At 34.4% G+C, this 18,091-nt stretch overlaps 3 protein-coding genes across 11 annotated transcripts in view; 1 reads left to right on the top strand and 2 right to left on the bottom strand.

Moving 5' to 3' along the window:
* Positions 1-1,958: 1,958 nt before the first annotated feature.
* LOC117124981 lies at positions 1,959-7,528 on the bottom strand. Its single transcript, XM_033271334.1, has 5 exons — positions 7,179-7,528; positions 6,690-6,795; positions 5,231-5,337; positions 3,782-3,954; positions 1,959-2,657 (listed from the first exon to the last, which is right to left on the bottom strand). The coding sequence occupies exons 1-5, from the start codon at positions 7,306-7,308 to the stop codon at positions 2,376-2,378; spliced, it is 798 nt and encodes a 265-aa protein (XP_033127225.1). The 5' UTR covers positions 7,309-7,528; the 3' UTR covers positions 1,959-2,375.
* A 197-nt stretch (positions 7,529-7,725) lies between these two features.
* Positions 7,726-12,645, top strand: LOC117124909 (glycosyltransferase-like domain-containing protein 1). 5 transcript variants are annotated; one of them, XM_033271251.1, is made up of 8 exons: positions 7,726-7,849; positions 8,321-8,555; positions 9,625-9,792; positions 10,196-10,747; positions 10,918-11,027; positions 11,271-11,415; positions 11,738-11,808; positions 12,022-12,645. In XM_033271251.1, exons 2-8 carry the CDS (start codon positions 8,371-8,373, stop codon positions 12,189-12,191), a joined length of 1,401 nt encoding a protein of 466 aa, XP_033127142.1. In that variant the 5' UTR covers positions 7,726-7,849; positions 8,321-8,370; the 3' UTR covers positions 12,192-12,645. The 5 variants fall into 5 exon arrangements, with proteins under 5 accessions (XP_033127142.1, XP_033127147.1, XP_033127170.1 ...); XM_033271256.1 differs by having other exon boundaries at positions 7,731-7,854; XM_033271279.1 differs by having other exon boundaries at positions 7,736-7,839.
* The window catches only part of LOC117124876 (dynein heavy chain domain-containing protein 1-like), a 58,341-nt gene continuing 52,890 nt past the window's right edge, over positions 12,641-18,091 (bottom strand). For all 5 annotated transcript variants that reach the window (XM_033271209.1, XM_033271216.1, XM_033271232.1 and 2 more), the window contains 8 exons: positions 17,568-17,782; positions 17,046-17,157; positions 16,712-16,851; positions 16,315-16,412; positions 15,708-15,900; positions 15,296-15,480; positions 14,163-14,697; positions 12,641-13,828 (listed from right to left, as the gene is read on the bottom strand). In XM_033271209.1, the coding sequence (XP_033127100.1) occupies positions 13,472-13,828; positions 14,163-14,697; positions 15,296-15,480; positions 15,708-15,900; positions 16,315-16,412; positions 16,712-16,851; positions 17,046-17,157; positions 17,568-17,782 (1,835 nt within the window). In that variant the 3' untranslated portion in view covers positions 12,641-13,471. The remainder of the gene's footprint in view (positions 13,829-14,162; positions 14,698-15,295; positions 15,481-15,707; positions 15,901-16,314; positions 16,413-16,711; positions 16,852-17,045; positions 17,158-17,567; positions 17,783-18,091) is intronic.

The raw sequence follows: 18,091 nt of genomic DNA, 5'->3' as shown, positions 1-18,091 counted from the left end.
TGTGATATAGGTATAGATAATTTGATGAATACCAATGATATGGTAATTTTCTAAAAGATAATTATGATGACTTATGTGAATGTAGAAATTACAAGTCTTAATAAATTCATTGGGACATCTCTATCAGTATCAGTGAATGCTTTTTAAAAAAAATTCTATTATTAGGTTGTTAATCACAGGTATTGTAATAAAGTACTACACTAGCATCTGTACTTTTATTATATATTATTTTATTATTTGTTAATCTTTTTAAATAATTTGGTACCACCTATTCAGGGGTGTAGGTGAGGCTGGGCCTGGAAATGTGGTAGAAAATTATACTCTTGAGACTCTGAAACCACTGTCTGGAATATCCAATAATAATAGGATTACTGAACATACGACTGTAGTTTATTTATGTGTGATCCCTGGTGTGATATAGGTATAGATAATTTGATGAATACCAATGATATGGTAATTTTCTAAAAGATAATTATGATGACTTATGTGAATGTAGAAATTACAAGTCTTAATAAATTCATTGGGACATCTCTATCAGTATCAGTGAATGCTTTAAAAAAAAAAAATATATTATTAGGTTGTTAATCACAGGTATGTAATAAAGTACTACACTAGTATCTGTACTTTTATTATTAAATATTATTTTATTATTTGTTAATCTGTATTGTCTTATCAATTATACTATATGTGCTAAGTACAGTAGCCTTTATGGTCATCTGAACTGCCTAAACATAATAGATAGAAACATTTCTTTTTTCTGGACACCCAATCAATGTGGAGACAATGTTCTTTCTTGGGTTCCAGATAACAAACACTTAAATTACAAATAAAAATAAGACGAGTTGTGTGGTACTAAAAAGTTTGACATTTTTTTTGATAGTCTATTCAAACTGTATCAGATTAAGAAATTTAAAGTCTTGTGCTATCTCCATGCTCAAGTCATATTTGGACTCATATATGTGTATATATATATATGTGTTTATATATATGTGTTTATATATACAGTATATGTGTTTATATATATGTGTTTATATATATATATATGTGTGTGTATATATTTATATGTGTGTGTATATATTTATATGTGTGTGTATATATTTATATGTGTGTATATATATATGTGTGTGTGTATATATATGTGTGTGTATATACGTGTGTGTGTGTATATATACATGTGTGTATATATACGTGTCTGTGTGTATATATACGTGTGTGTGTGTATATACTGTACTGTATACTTGTGTGTGTGTATATATACGTGTGTGTATATATATACGTGTGTATATACGTGTGTGTATATATGTGTGTGTATATATATGTATATATAAACCTTTATCTCTATATATAATTTAGAACATTTCTGATTCCGTATCACGTACAGTAGTGATGACATTGTATCACAACTGTTAGCTTTTTGGATTGTTTCTCCTGCCATGGACATATTTAGACAACACAACTCTGAATTCCAATGACATTAATCAGAACATTATTCGAACCAGTTGTATGGGATTCATAAAATAATGAAAGATAAAATTTCAAATATATTATTTCCATTAAAACAAAAGTATATACAAATCAAATTACAGTATGAACCAATTTCAATTGGAAGGGGAAGGAGGGAAAACAGATTTTTTTATTGCCAAGCTTGATAAATATATTTTTTTTTCTGAAATTTTTTTCATGGCAGCAGCAAAAATAATATAATATAAATTTATATTATTAGATATATTATTTGAAACCGACATTATCAGTGGATATTTGTAAAGCAAGGTATATACTGTATAAGTCTTGACTAATATCAAAATAAAAAAGTCCAATTTTCCTTATACCCAAATAGGATTACATTTTCAGCGCATTTAAGTGTAGTAAATTTTAGCAAATGTACCGGTACCAGCCAATCGCAATGCAAGCCTGTGTAAAACCTTCCCAACATCAACAAGAAGTTACTTTGTGCGACAATCTTTCAATAAAAAATTCCCTATTTGGGTGCAATGAATCGTAATATTATGTCTTGATGTCAAAGGTTGTTGCTGTTGTGATTGCAAAAAACCTACACAAAGTAAGGATTTTGCTTCTATTTGTAAAGCGTACCTACTTATTGCACTGGTGACCTTTGGCTCCAAGACGCATTGTGCCGGAATATGCCTAATTAATGCAATTGGTGGTGAACAATACATGATTACACTAGTTTTGATTTCCCATAATTACCACTGATCGCATTGTAGTCTGAATTGAGTAAAACATTATGTTTAAAATGGAAACATACAATGGTCAATTTAACATAAAATCATTTACACTACAATCAAATCAATCAAACAGAAAGATCAGCCAATGTTTTTTTTCATATTATACTTAGCGAATCAGCGAAATTGTTCTTATTTACCCCCAAAGAATGGGAATAAAACGGGCACTTTTTTCACGTATTCCAAGTAACGTGGATCATTCCCCCATTTACGCATTCCTTGACGCTCTAGAATAGGAACCCCAGACACTCTTGACAGCAAGAACCAAACAAACATGGGCGAGAGTGCGCTAATGTACTGTCGACCACTCATTACGGAGGATGATGAGATAAACAGACCAGTCCACAGCAAAATCTCTCCAAAATAATTAGGGTGACGACAAATACTCCACAAGCCGCTGGTAATAAAGTTTCCCTGAAAATATACCATAGAAACAAGCTTGTTAATATAAAATATTTTTACTGTATAAAAATGATAAGTTTGTCACAAAGCTTTTTTTTTCTTTCTCAAAATGTTTTATATTTTCTTTTGCAAAAACACATTATTAAAAGAGAAATGTAACAAAATAAAATAAAGCACTCAGTCAATTATACTTCTAATCTGTTGCAAAGCTTGCATTAATAATTTATAATAATTGAACCAATCAAGTCATATTATACACAGTATTACTATATTATCAGCCACCTTCTACTCAACCAATCAAATCTAACAGCATTTACTATTAATCCTACTACAGTATACACTTTTTCACGCTGCAGTAGACATCCGTCGATGACGAACAGTGATGAGCAGCGAAGCATAACCAATAGAAATAACAGCGTTTCGGCCATATTTTCGGAGGTCAAGTTACTTAAAAAATCATAACTCCTTAACGGAGGGTTGTATCTACATAATATTTTCTTTAAAATGTTCGCAAAGGATATATAATTGAAAATTTGTTTAGTCTGACAAAACTTACAGTAACTGGAAAATGGAAGACCAATTTTGTGTAGTGTTAACACACACATTGCCATTATTTCACTGTTCGACCGAATATCATATATTGCAGCATGCTGGCCATTTTTTTGAAGGTCATGTTACTTAAGGAATCATAACCCCGACATATTTTTTTCTTTAAAATGTTCGCAAAGGATATATCTAAGTACTGTATGAATAACAAAATAATAAAATTTGTTTAGTCTGTCAAAACTTAAAGCAACACACACCATACAAAATCTATTTTCCAGTTAAGTTTTGACAGACTAAACAAATTTTCAATTTTTAAAAATTCATACAGTAAGTAGATACATCCTTTGCGAACATTTTAAAGAAAAAATTATGTCAACAAAACCCGCCGTTAAGGATTTATGATTTTTTGGGCAACATGACCTCTGAAAATATGGCCGAAACGCTATGTTATTTCTGTTTGTTACACATCGCTGCTCAGCATTATTTGTCATCGATAGAACAGCGTGAAAAAGGCGTATTACTGGATTATTATTATCATTACTAGCCAATTTTTAGTCACCAATTACGATCAACCAATCAAATCATCTTACTGCATTCTCTGGATCTGCCCTGAAAACAGACTTCTGACGATCCGCCACAGTTTCCATGAGGAACCCAACAACCCACATTCCCCATCCTACGTAGTCTCTAATGCCAATCACTTGGTCTTTGCTCTCTGCATTCAGGATCAGTGTTGGAAGGAGAGTTGCAAAGACCCAAACAGCTAAAAGGTAAATAATTGTAAAATCATGGACTAAGTACAGCGGTTCAATTCATGTGTTAGGTCTGCCCTATTACAAACTATAAAATATGGGCTGACAGAGGTAGGATTCCTTGGATATTAACCCACCCTTTGAAATTGGCTCAATTTTGTGTTTAAGGGAGGAGTGGGTATATATTCAAGGAACTACAATAATGAATGAAAGTGAGGAATTTATCATTAGGGCACATAGAAAAAATTATTAGATTATCATTCTTTAAAAAAAAAATTGAGGCGGACAGGAGGTTTTTTTCTTCTTTATTTGAGGTGGGGGGTTGAGATTATACCCAGGGATTCCTGTGTGCATGACATCGTTTTTTGAAATGCAGATGCATTTAAACAACTACCCTGTGATTCAAAGGCCAATCCAAATCCAGGCCTATATTCTATATATACTCGAGCATAGGCACCTAGGCTTTGGTCTTCACCTCGAGCTAGGCCAGCCTTTGCCTAAACTTTATTTCTTGATGTCGTAGGTTAGTTTTTGCCCAACAACAACCAATCCAACCAAACACACCCATCACAAGGATGACCGCCCACTTGTAATGCTTTATGTAACGAGTTATTTTTAGCAATGACGGTCTCTGTGTAACATGTGAGTCTACACGCCTACTGGGCGAGTCTCTTTAGGTACGGACCGCGGTGTTGTCTATTTTTAACCGCAGGTTTAGCGACAGTCAACAACAAGTTCCAAGAATGGGCTTTGCATTTTCAACTTTAAGGCGATCCCAATGTCTGATCTGATTAATTGAAAGAGTTTGAAGTCTGCCGAATTTAGAGCCAATTCCTTTATATTTTGTGAGCATTTGTTTTTATGAAGTTAAAATAAATGATGCGAAAAAAAAAAATAAATAAATAAATAAATAAAAAAATGAAATTATTCCCGCATCAATATTTCCAAAATTTTGGATGCGGGCGGGATTAATAATCTAATAAAATTTTTCTATTTGCCCTTATTATAACCATCTCACCACTGCTGCTGCTGTGGTTTACCCTGATGTTATAGTTAATTTCAGCCCCTGTCATTGTGGAATGATGTGAACTATGTGATGTGCTACCATGAAGCGCCTCTTTACAGCTGCTAGGAAGTCGGGGACCACGGCCATATGCAATTTACCACAAGTTATGGGTTATTCTCCTACCTTTACCTTTACCATTGTCATCATCACCTTTAATAACTACAGCATTAATGATCAAATAAATGTAGCAGTACTATTAATATTACATAATTTTGATTTACCTTGTACAGTCCAATAGAAGAAAAACACCTTTGGATTGTCTCTGACTTTGTTGAACCTGCGGTCTTGGCCAGCAGCCATGACTCTTGAGAACAGGTACAGTCCAAGCCTGAATGAAATGCGTCAATAAAAAGCAAAAAGGGAAACAAAATCCTTTGTTTAGTGTACCATTTTGTTTAAGGTCCCATAGTCATTAAAGAACTATGTTGAGCTAACAATTAAATTAAAATAAATAAATACAAAAAATAATAAAATATATTAAAAAAAATCCTTTAAATATTTGAATTAATATAGTTTGTATAATGTACATTTTCACTAATGTACAACACAACACGATACCCCTTATTTGAGCCTTGATACTGTAACTTATGGCAATTAAATATACATAACTAATATATTCCAAGTTTTCTTCTTTTAAGAAAGTTTTTAAAGATGTACTGTCCCTTGAAGAAAATATTAAAGGTATTTTTAAAATATTTTGAAATTTAATTTACTGTTTGTATCAGAAAAAAAAATGAAAATTTGACATACTAATTAAACGTTTTTTAAATGAGGAGCGATTGGCGCACCGGTTGTGGCTTGGACTCCCAACCTTGAGGTCGGGGGTTCGAAACTCTGGCTGTGCAAATCGCTTGTGTCCTTGGGCAAGGCACTTTATCTACGGTTGCCTCTCTGCACCCAGGAGTACAAGTGGGAACCTGGTAGGTTCCAACACAACCTGCGCTGATTACTAGCTGCAATTTATGGAATGATAATATAATTTCATTTACTAATTTAATTTGGTGTTTCAATGTGTTCCATATGTGTTTGATCCAATGACCGGGGTAGTAATGTGAAGCGCTTAGAGGCCTTGTAAAGGCATGAAGCACTATATAAGAACGACATATTATTATTATTTATTATTAATTCAAAGTTTAAATTGAATTTTTGAAGTTTTTTTGTAGATTTTACCATATGTGGCAAAGACAAGCCAAACCAGTCACTTGTCGCAAAAATTGATTATTAGTTATTAATACAAGGTTGAGAGCTATAACATTTAGTTATGAACTTACAGGAGGTTAAATATACAGCTGTTTAAAGAAAATATTTGAGAAATCAACCTTCAAATTTTATGATTTTGGGCATTTCTTAGGCAGGAACCATCACTAAATTGTTTAAAATTGTGTACAGATATATATAAAGGTTTGTTGAACTGTGCAAGATTTCCAAAATTTTGACATTGGTGGCATGTTTTGGCCATTATCTCCGAAGCAGGATTTGCGATGAGTGACTGGCTTGGCTTGTCTATACCACATATAAAGTTTGTCTTTAATATTGTTATCATCCATCATCTGTCCAGTTGTTGTATTGCCCATAAGACACGATGTGCCTGGTAATGATCATGAAATGACCATGTCCATGTAGGCAAGTCACATGGTTTTGTCCAAAAATAATGTCTGGTCAGGTCAGGGCTTACTTTACCTGCAACCCCATGCAGCTACCAGGCCTGTCTGTATTTTTTGTCTTAGATAATAATGACCACCCCATCTCAAGCTCTGCAGGGCCAAAAATATAAATGTGCCACTTCCTATAAAGTATAAGAGACAATATGAACACACTTTGAGAAACAAAAAAGCATGTTTAACATGATTTACTATATAATATTAATAAGCATTAATGTATTGTTCTATATTTATGCACATGGGAATATAACTGTCTTATGATAAAAGGCAATTCCCTTTCACAATACAGTATAAAGATTTTATTATACCTCCCACCATTGAATCTTACGAGTTACATAAACCAGGGAGTTGTTGCATAAACTAAATTAATAAAATGGAGTGGAGTTGTTTTGGTCATGAGAAAAAACTCATCTCACAAAACAGGAATTGAACCCATAACTCTGGGATTGTAAGAATTAAGACGTCTTCTTAAAAGTGGTTTATTTATAAAAATAATAATAATAATTACCAGCTAAATCGTAAAACTTTTCAGTTTTAAGAACCGCAGCTATAGCAAATAAGCCACATTGTATTCCGAAGTCTAGCAGAGCACTCCTTGTCAGGATGTTATTCATCAACGTACTTTCAGAATTTCCCATCCCATATATTTAAAGTCTAGGCCTCTCTGTACACACTTGACTGGTGTTTGTAAACTTTCTGTCACTTTTTATTGTCTTAGGCCTACCTAACACCGTACCACTCAACACCAGGTACGGGGCTCAATCCCCAGGGTCCTCACCAAGTTCTGTACTCAAGCAGGGTCTCGTCAAGGTGGTGTCGAGTCGTCCTTCTCGTCTCGCTTGAGGTACGTGAGTACGTAACTACCTCATTCTCAATAGCGACCATAAATTAGGTCTACAATATAATTATCTTGGAATACTACAAATGCTATTTAATTAAATTACTTTTTTAATAAATTACGTTGGCATATTTTTTATATTTATTTGGTATGTTTGATATTGCAGGTATTTTTTTGTGTTGAAATATCTTTCTGGTTAATATCAAGTTATTGATGAGGCCTGTCATGGCGGCCCCCACTGACTAAAATCAACAATCAGGGAGTTGAGCTTCGACAAAACGAATTTTGTATTTTGTAGGATCCAAACGTTTGGAAATTGAGCAAAGATTCTGTAGAGTAGTGTACTGTAAATTCATTTGCAGACATAAAACAAAATTACACAAAACAAAGTAAAAACAATAATGGCAGATGGCCAGGCCCTGTCCTAGTACAGTACTACTGATAGGCCTGCCACTGCCGGACTAGGCAGGGAGGAGGGAGGTGCATGCCTAGTCCTAGACAGGCATAGAGTAGGCAAGCCTCATGGCTAAGCTGGGCCTTTGCAGGCCTATGTGGGAAGATATCTGGCATACCAATACTGCCAAGCGGCAAGGAAGGATCATTCCTGCTGTTTTAACATGTTTTGACATTTTTAAGGATTTCCCCAGTGAAGTTGTAATTTATTTGAGGTTTCTTGACATAGAAATAAAAAATATTTTAAAAAATTTAGGTTTATGTAAAAAAAAAATTAAGCCTCTGAAAATTAGCAAACATGAAACTTTCCTGTATATATATAAAAATAATTCTAAAATACTATGGTATTTTTTCATCAGAAATTCCATACAGTGATCAAGGCATATAGGAGATATGCTGTTAGCTGGGAATGATGTCAAGTATTTTATTGATCGAGGCTTTTTACAGTGGCTCACATTCACAGTTGATTGACACCCTTGAAAACGGCCTAGGAGGCTGCATTAAGTACACTTTACCAGGCAAGAAGTGGCACTGGAGGGCAAGGACTGCAGCTCTTTATTTTTCTCAGGAAATTGTACCTAGCCACGAGTATAGGTAAATCATCATTATTGTTCGTACAAAACCTCATGTATATTGTTGATACAGTACTGTAATTGATTTTAATACCGCATATGTATACCTAAAATACAGTAATTGTTTTATTAGCTCTAAATCCAGTTTAATGTCTACATAATAACTATATATACCTCATACATAGATTCTAGGCATCTGATTGGTTAAGAAGCGAGCAATAGAAAGTACTATATCCCTCAAAAAGTATTATTTCCCTGAAAAATAATACTCTTTTGCCCTGTTGCATGTGCAAACTCTAAGCCCACTTAACATCGCTTTGACGGTAAAGGGGACTGCAACCTCTACGACGAAAAAGATTGGCCCTTGACCGCGCTGCAGATCAGCGAGTAGACGATAAACAAATATGGATGCCAGGCCTAGTCGGTTCGAGCTCCTGGATGAAGGACTGTCCTAGGCCTAGCATTACTTCTTGATGAAGCCGATAGAAAAAGCACCAAAAGAAAAATTAAATATGTCTTGTCAATATTGGACAAATATTGCAAGACGATGGGTGCTGTTGAAATTGAGGAAATGAACTAGACACAGTCTTTGATCACCTAGGCTAGTGTGTAGGCCTCTAGGCTAGGTTAGGAAGCAAGTACTTTTAGGTCTCGTAGAATTTATGTATGAGGTATATAAAACAAATATTGACTGCTCTAGATTCTGGGAACGGTGAAATTTATTCCCCTTCAGTGGTGTGGAGACTGTATGCCTATCTTCCCTCTGGTCTTCGGGAAGATAGGCTACGGTCTCCACATCACCGAGGGGCAATAAATTTCACTGTTCCCCTCAGGAGTTGTCGATATTTGTATGCTATACTTCTTGTTTAAAAATAGTCTTTATTCCCTCCACTTCCTGTGATATACACATATCTTCTTTTCCCTTCAACCTCCATGGTCAACTCATTGAATCAGTTTTGAGTTTGTGATTGATGAATAAACATCCCTTTACTTTTTGACTTTTGTCCAGACATTGTATGTTACGTTGAGTGGTCTATACCTGTTACACATGAAATGAACTACTGTATAAAACTAGAGTTTTTCTCTTTTAGAATTCTATTTACCAGCTCAGTGTTGAATCTGGCGGAATTGATAGCTTTGCGCCCTGACTTATTCAAGTTAAAAAAGATTGTTTACTTTCATGAAAACCAACTAGTCTATCCAGTCAGAAAACAGCAAGATAGAGATTTTCAATATGGATACAACCAAATAATAACATGGTATATTTTAAGTTCTGGGCCAATGACATGATTATAATTAATTTTGTCTCATTTGTATAGGCTTGGCTTGTTTTGTATTAATTTTTAGTGATTTTTTTTATTGTATTGTGAATTTGTTTTTTTATTGATTTTTGATCCTCTTTTGAAACCAGTACAATACTATGTTACTGAAAGTGTTATCACATAAGACAGAAATAAATAAATAAATAAATAAATAAATAATAAATTCCATAATATTTAAAGATGTTAAATCAGCAGAAAGCTGAATTATTTCATCGAAAGCTGTCTTGTTGAAATTTATTAATTTTGATCCTTATAAATAAGCGATTCATTGTTAATGAAAATTTTAAAAATTATTCCATATTTTACCACTGATCTTCACATCATATGTTTTTTTATCCAGCCTAGCTGCAGATGTTGTTCTTTTCAATTCCCAGTACAACATGGACTCTTTTTTGTCATCCATTGGGACATTCCTAAAACTGATGCCAGACTTTCGTCCTAAAGATCTCGCTGAGAAGATTAGACCAAAATGTCAAGTGTTGTACTTTCCAATAGATTTTCCTCAACTTAAAACAGAAAACAGTGCAATGTTACAAGATGGTAAAGAATCATCCACTACGATAGACACTTTGGAGACGTGTAATCTAACAGAGCAAAATGATTCATTACAGAAGAAAATGGAGACTTTAGGGATGAGTTCACAGATATCTGCTAGTGGAGTATTTGATTGTAATAATGTGAAATTGAACTTGGACGAAGCATTACATCAACCAGAATTAATGATACCCATTGAGCATCGACATTTTTGCCAAAAAGACTTGAATTCAACCAGTAGTTTAAATGAAGAGTGTACAGATGTTTGTGATCCTTCAGCAGATGAAATACGAACATTCAATTCCAGCTCAATTTCTCATCAGACATCTCCTTTAAAAATAATTTGGGCTCACAGATGGTATGTGCAGTACTACTAATCTGAGCATAAAGCAGTATAAAAGCAATATAAAAGCAGTGAATGAATGTTTCTGCCATCACATTGAAAACAACAGACATGTTGTATGCTATTGATACAAAAAGTTTCTAAATATTTTTACATCATTTAATGTTTTTTTTTTTAAATATCAGGGAGCATGACAAAAACCCAGAACTTTTCTTTAGTACATTATACAAATTACATGAGAGTGGAGAAAGCTTCAGAATCTCTGTTCTTGGGGAAAACTTCTCTGAAATTCCAGGTAATTATTCTACTGATGTTTTTAGCTTTTCAGTTAACTATTTTGATGAGTTTCATAATCTTTTACTATATCTGTTGTTCTTTCTGAACCCTTTAAGTTCTGATTTGGCAAACTATACAAACTCTAGAGTATCCATTTTAGAAGACTATTAAAACTAACAAAAAGTGTAAAAAGTAAAATGTGTGTGTCAATAAAATTACTAATTTTGAGCATATTCATGTTAAACTTTCATTTATCTTGTAGATATATTCAAGGAGGCATATGAGCAGTTAAAAGATTACATCTTACATTGGGGTTATCTAAAGTCAAAGGAAGAGTATTTCAAAGTATTGATAGAGGGTGACATTGCAGTATCAACAGCAAACCATGAATTTTATGGCGTTGCGATGTGAGTAAACAAGATGTTTTTACGAAATATGCTTCTGTATAATGTTTACGTATTGTATAAAATATGTCCAATAGACATTAGAGGAGTCCTATAATATCCAGGACCATGCGACAGTCAAGCACCTTAACCAAGCCTCTCTTAATTTAATTTTTATTAATGTTTCAGTAGAAAACAGAATTTTTACGAAAATGTAAATCTACAAATAATCAAAACCACCGGCAAATGTAATTGTACCTTTGACGTTTACAACTGTAACCCCCATTCTAATGAGTGGTGGTGAGTTTGAATATACTAACTTGTATACAATTTGATTGTCCTCTAGGCTTGAAGCTGTTCATTGCGGGTGTTTTCCATTGTGTCCTAATAGGTTAGTCTATCCTGAAATATTTCCAAGTAAGTCAGCTTGCTTTCTTTAACGTTCACACCCATATCAAACTATTGTTGTTAACTTAATATTTAAGGAAACTTGGGAGACAGTAATTATCATTCAGTTACTCTATTAATAATGACATTTAAAATCTAAAAGCAAAATTCCTGATTTTTGGTCTATGGGCTTATGAATGTTATTCATTATTAAATATTTATTTTTAAATAATCTTTCCACAGAGGATTGCCTTTACAACACTGATCAACAACTTTTTAAACAACTCCGAAGATTCTGCAGGAAACCCACACTTGTGCGTAACTACAACAGAAGCAGATTGAATGCAATAACCTCAAAGTGTAGCTGGACTGCTCTCAAAGATCACTACATCAATTTGTTTACAATTAATTAAGTAAACAATGCGTGTTTATCTATATGCTTAATGCAGAAGCAGTTGGCGCAACGGTTGTGGCTCGGACTCTCAACCTTGATGTCAGGGGTTCAAAACCCTCGCTGTGCAAGTCACTTGTGTCCTTGGGCATGGCGCTTTATCTACGTTTGTCTCTCTCCACCCAGACTGCAGTACGGGAGGAGTGGGGAACCCTCCACAGCCTTGAACATTCTGGCCCAAACGATAAAGAAAGACGGGCACTGTGACCTGTGAGCCCAGAGCTTCAGGTTTCGAGCTTTACCTTTATGCAGATAACCTTAATGTTTCTCCTACCTCCCTCTATGGCTCAGTTGTTAACATGGTTCATTAAATTAAATACTGGTACAGTATTTAGGAATATCCACATCTTGTGATCTCTAATGGCACACCGACATTAAAAATACTGTGTTATTCAAATATAATCCTTTTATAATAATTTCTGTGTGTTTGATATTATTTTATTGCAGTCTTAACATCACAAAAAGTACAAATTCTTTTCTAGATATTTCACACAAAGTTCAAGTACTTTCATAAAAATATACATAAGAATTATAATAAATCAACTATACAATCTGAAAAAGTTACAGATTTGCCATTAATTTGACTATATTCAAGAAATATATTTACATCAATCTTTAAAAAAAACAAAAAACAATGAAAACATTAATTCACACTTTATCATCAAGGTTGAGTTAAGTTGTTTCATGTTTGTGAAGCCAACTGTAGTTGGCGGGCTCCATACACATACTATACTATATCTTCGCACTCTGTAGTTGGCACCACATGTACAGCATAAGTTGGCACCAAACAAACATATGAATTTGGACGGAATTCATTGTCATTTCAGTACTGTATAACGACGATTGGCATGAAAATATACTTTCTCTACTCAATATTTTTTTGCAAATTAATGGACGGATTTTTGCAATGTTTATTTGGTTTTTCACTTATTGCTAACAATTCTAAAAAGTAAACAAAATCAAGGTGTCATATAAATAATATTATTTACAAGTTTGCATCACACACAATTAAAATGAATATTATAGATAAAGAAAGAAGAACCAACCTGTTAGCTCACACACTGGTGTGAAAATTAGAAATTTCAGAAAATAGTGCTTTTGGAATTTTAAGAACAATTTCTGGCAATCTTTCAAAAATTAAGTTTGCTAAACAAGGTATTATTAAAATCTATCTTTCTACTGCAATAAAACAGTTTAATTTTTGATATACAAATTTTAAAAATTGAATTGTGGCAAAAATAACTAAGGATAAATAACAGCATGTACTCTTAATTGATTGTACACATCGTCATTTAAATCAGACGGTAGGTTAACATGGAACAGGGCATCCTCGGCATCCACCACATCCTCAACAGCACTGGAGTGAACAGGACACTTGAAAACATTGCCCTCTATCGCTGACTTCTCCCACTGAATTGCGCGGTCGATTGGTTTCAGCCAGATAACTGGTAGTGATGATGTTACATTCTGCTGGTCATTGGTAGCGCTAATGTTCAGACATGCTCGTTTACTATCCCATGATGCATTGTTCAGTTGAAGTCCAATGAGGTACACCCCCTTTTCTGGTTGGACAGTAGGTGGTGTTATCATTCCTAGCACCTGATAAATAATATACATGAAAAGTATTTCTGTTAGGTTAATTGTTTCTACACTGCATGACGTTCTGTTAATTTTAGAACTTCAATGATTTGAAAACGACCTAATGGCAGTTCTAATTAAAACCCTGGGTCACTATTCCTTTGTTTGGATTTAGGGTCAGATACTTCCCTATACTTTTTAACCCCACTGGAATAATATTATACAGATCACCCTCCAATTTGAGACAAACTTTAGGACCTGAAAACTTGGGGTTGATCTCTAATCAGACAGAAGAGTATCTTTGTGTAAAGCAAGTGAAGACTGTTCATCTACAATTCCACTAAATTGAACTTACCTGTGTTTGTAGTTGAACTCTGTTAACCTCTATGTATTCCTTTCGTGCATACTCTTGAGCTATGGACTGAAGGAACATCTTAGGGTTGCTAAATGCACTTAACTCAAAAACACACAGATTTTCACCACTGCAATACTCGGTCAGAAGTCTCTGTTTTGTGTCTATGCATCTCCTCCAATGTTCAATAACTTGAGGGCTCTCTTTGCATACCATCCAAGATGAAGGAACATAACCAGCTGTAACCATCTGAACATCAAGTAACATTGCAGGTGTTAGTGCCACTTCTCCGTTGATGCCGTCCACGAGAACATCTATGTCAGACACGACATTACTCAGGTGAGACTGGTAGACCAAGGTTTCTGATGCCAAGAAATTGTCCAGGTAATTTAAACCATCACCAGGTGTATAAGATAATTTTTGTAGTTCCTGGATAAAGTGTTTGATGTTTTGCAAGTGTACAATGATGCCAACATAGCTTGTCTTTAATGAGTCGTGTGGTTCACTATGAATTTTAACCAGGTCCTTACAAACCAATCTAAACAAATACAATGAACCAAAATGATAATTATACCAGACATTTTGTGCAAACTATATGAAGAACCAAAAATATTAATATTGTTTGGTAGTTAAAATAGAGCTCGTCTATACTGCTACTACTACTTGCTGAATTGACCAAGGAGTTTCTTCATTATCTAGGACAGCAGCATACAGTACTGCATTGTTGAAGTCACAAAACCATGCGACTCCTCTTTGTTACCGAGCAATGATACTCAAGTAGTCGATTTGCCTTTTACAACCAAACCAGCCTTCATAGCATTTTCAACTTGCCTGTCTTTTATATTTTAAACTTGTGTATCATAATTCTATCACTTGAAAAAGCTGTGAAATCAACCAACTAGAGGCACTCAGCAGTATTGACTGTATGGTAGGTAGTTATCTAGTAGCAAGTAGTGTCATGTGGTACTGTGATACAACAACATATCTGTAGTACAATATATTTAATTATACTTGTAGGTTGGCAGTTATCCTGTTAATATAAAAACTTTAAAGAAGTTTGCTGGCTTTTGGTCGCCTCAGTTAAGCGCCGTGCCTCAATCTGGATTGATATATAAAAGAATTAAAGGCTAACTTACTTGCTTAGCTTAATGTTGTGCTTGTTGGTAGCAACAGGAGATAACCCCAGCGATGAGGGAAGTATTTCATCTTTCATGTTATCAAAGATGCTTTGGTATTGCTTCAGCTGACTACTCCGTGGTCTCGTACTGTCAACCAGTTTATGTAGGAGGTGTTGTGTACCTGTGCTTGGAACTGCCTGTTGCTAAAAAAAAAAAACAAAAGCCTCCAATTTTCACTAATAATTTCAGAATAAAATGTCAGTCAACAAAAGACAACATTAATTAGTGAAAAACATCATTCATAGAATGACTTATAATCTAATGAAATATATATATTATTTAAAGTATCATCAATTATATACACATGCATAACCGCATACTAAAACATCCACACCCACCCACAGTCTGTAAAAATTGAAATTGAACTAACTTTCAACTGCTTGGCTGGAATAATTACGCTCCTAACTAGAGACTGTATCAGTAGTTGATCCTGATGATGCCTTACGTGGCCTCCATACACCAGCAGTGCTATCATATCCTGAATGTGGTTGTAGTTATCAATGTTACACCTTGTTATAACATCTCCTACATACTCAACAGCTGATGTAAGATCTTTTGAGTTCCTGAAATACATTAGAAATTGTACTGTATATGATGATTACTGAATGAAACTGTAATAACAATAAAAAGCAAAGTGATGACGAGCATAATGATAATGACAATCAGTAATATAATGATTAGTCTTTTAATACACAATGTGTTCAAGTATGGTTCTGTTTCTTTTGTTTTTTTTCAATATTTTAGTGATAGTATTCTATCTATCTACTGAATGAAAGAAAAATTGGTGTTAATTGAGTTCGCTGTCTGGGAGCATCATGTGAAGTGGGTCTGCTGCCTGTGAAAGAGTCTTGAAATAGAAGCAGAAGTGATGATAGGACTGGAATGAATAAGATAGTCTACCCAAAGACCTGGGTTACACAAGTCTAAATAACATTATTGGTAGGCCTATTGTTTGCTAGTCCAAAATACACACTCACCACTGACAGTCAGTTGCCATGCCAATGGGATGGTAACGTCTCCTTTGTGATAAAACTGCATGCAGTAGAGATGTTGAAAAGATCAACTCATTGAGAACCTAAAGAAAAATCAAATCTGTGTTGAGAGAGATTGGAGAACATTGCATTTAAGTTGATGACATGTTAAACACCTTCTTCAGTACTCGAAAAACATGCATTTGTGTATTTATATATTCTAACACCTTTCTTGGTTTTGCAAGAAATTACATCGCTTCTTTCTTAGATCAATATATACCACTCCACTACATTTTATGATGATGCATTCATTAGTTTTTATTTCATCCTGGTAATAAACACAGACCGACTGACTGACAGAAGCGATGAATACATAGCCTCCTTGGTGGAGGTAATTAATTACCTTGACATCTACAGATGGTTTCAACATGGCCGGCATGGTGTGAGCATCCTTCATCACAGAATTGAAGTGATACATCAGAGAACTCTTGAAGTTTGAAGTTGTCTGGCAAAATACTTTAACCCCATGCTGGGTGATGATGGCTACGGCAAATAAGAGGGAAAATATAACAAGTATAATTTTCAATGAAGTTTTGTATACATAGGAACTTTATCACCAACAGAATCGAGTGTGACACTTGAAACCGACATTTATTGCTATATATTGTGGTGTCCCTGTCTTAACTGCTCAGACATTTGACAAAGACATAACATATTAATGAAGAGAATGTTAATACCTGGAAGTGGATTGGAGCTGTCTGCAGCCGTGGTTATCCAGAGTCTGAAGCCAGGATGTAGTGTTTGGGGATTGCTTTCATGCATCTGCTCAATATGTGCACCTAATGCACTCTAGAATATGAAGATGTATAACGCATGGAGATGTCGACAATAATCATGATGATAATAATAATAATAATAATATCTACAGTACCATAATAATAATCATCATATTATAATTATAATAAATGCTACTATTTGGCTGAAATAATTCATGTATACATTCTACCAATGTACCTACTTAGAGTCTCATAGAATAAATTGTCTGGTTCAAGGACAAAAGCAATATGACACTTATTAATCTTGAACTCACGATTACAGTATTTGGCTGGAAAGCCCACAGACTTGGTGTTGCACCACAGGCTTCCACAAGAGCAATGAGACATTATTTGCCAATTCTCGACAATTTTTGCAGGTGACCCAATACCCTTGACATATTTTGCATTATTACACAATATATGAAATATTTTTTATTACTCTACCTTCAAAAGGTCAATGAGTCTATTATTCCAGTGCTCCACTAGATGGCAATTGCTTAAGACCAGCCAGTGACCTTTAACCTGACAGTCATTTAGAAGTTTCTCAGCTTGCAGCAATTGTGAAGGCATACCCATTGAAACAACGTGAATAACCCTGTTATGGAAAGTATGCTTGGCTTCCTGCAGCACCTCACTGACAGGGTCGAATAAACTGTGTCCTAAAAAATATGAATAAAAGTTAAAATTGCTAAAGCTCCCTTCCAGAATTGACCTCTCAAAAAAATATTGGGATTACCAATCCTGGTAAGTGCTTGAAACCAATCCTAACATCCTTATTCTCTTTTCTAAATCCATCAAATTTGATTTGATAAAAACATGTGACATGCCTAAATATGGTCATGATGACATCACATCATGACCATATATAGGCACATCATATAGGCCTACCATGAGCTTAACGTAATTTACACAAATTTCTAAGTGAAAGCCCAACTTTCAATCACAAACTAATAAAATTGAATTCATGA

Source organism: Anneissia japonica, unplaced genomic scaffold (genome assembly GCF_011630105.1).
Source record: "Anneissia japonica isolate Jap-2015-1 unplaced genomic scaffold, ASM1163010v1 scaffold466_len1169948_cov191, whole genome shotgun sequence".
NCBI lineage: Eukaryota > Metazoa > Echinodermata > Crinoidea > Comatulida > Comatulidae > Anneissia > Anneissia japonica.
The sequence above is the reverse complement of the archived record's forward strand: the minus strand, read 5'-3'. Positions and strand labels throughout refer to the sequence as shown.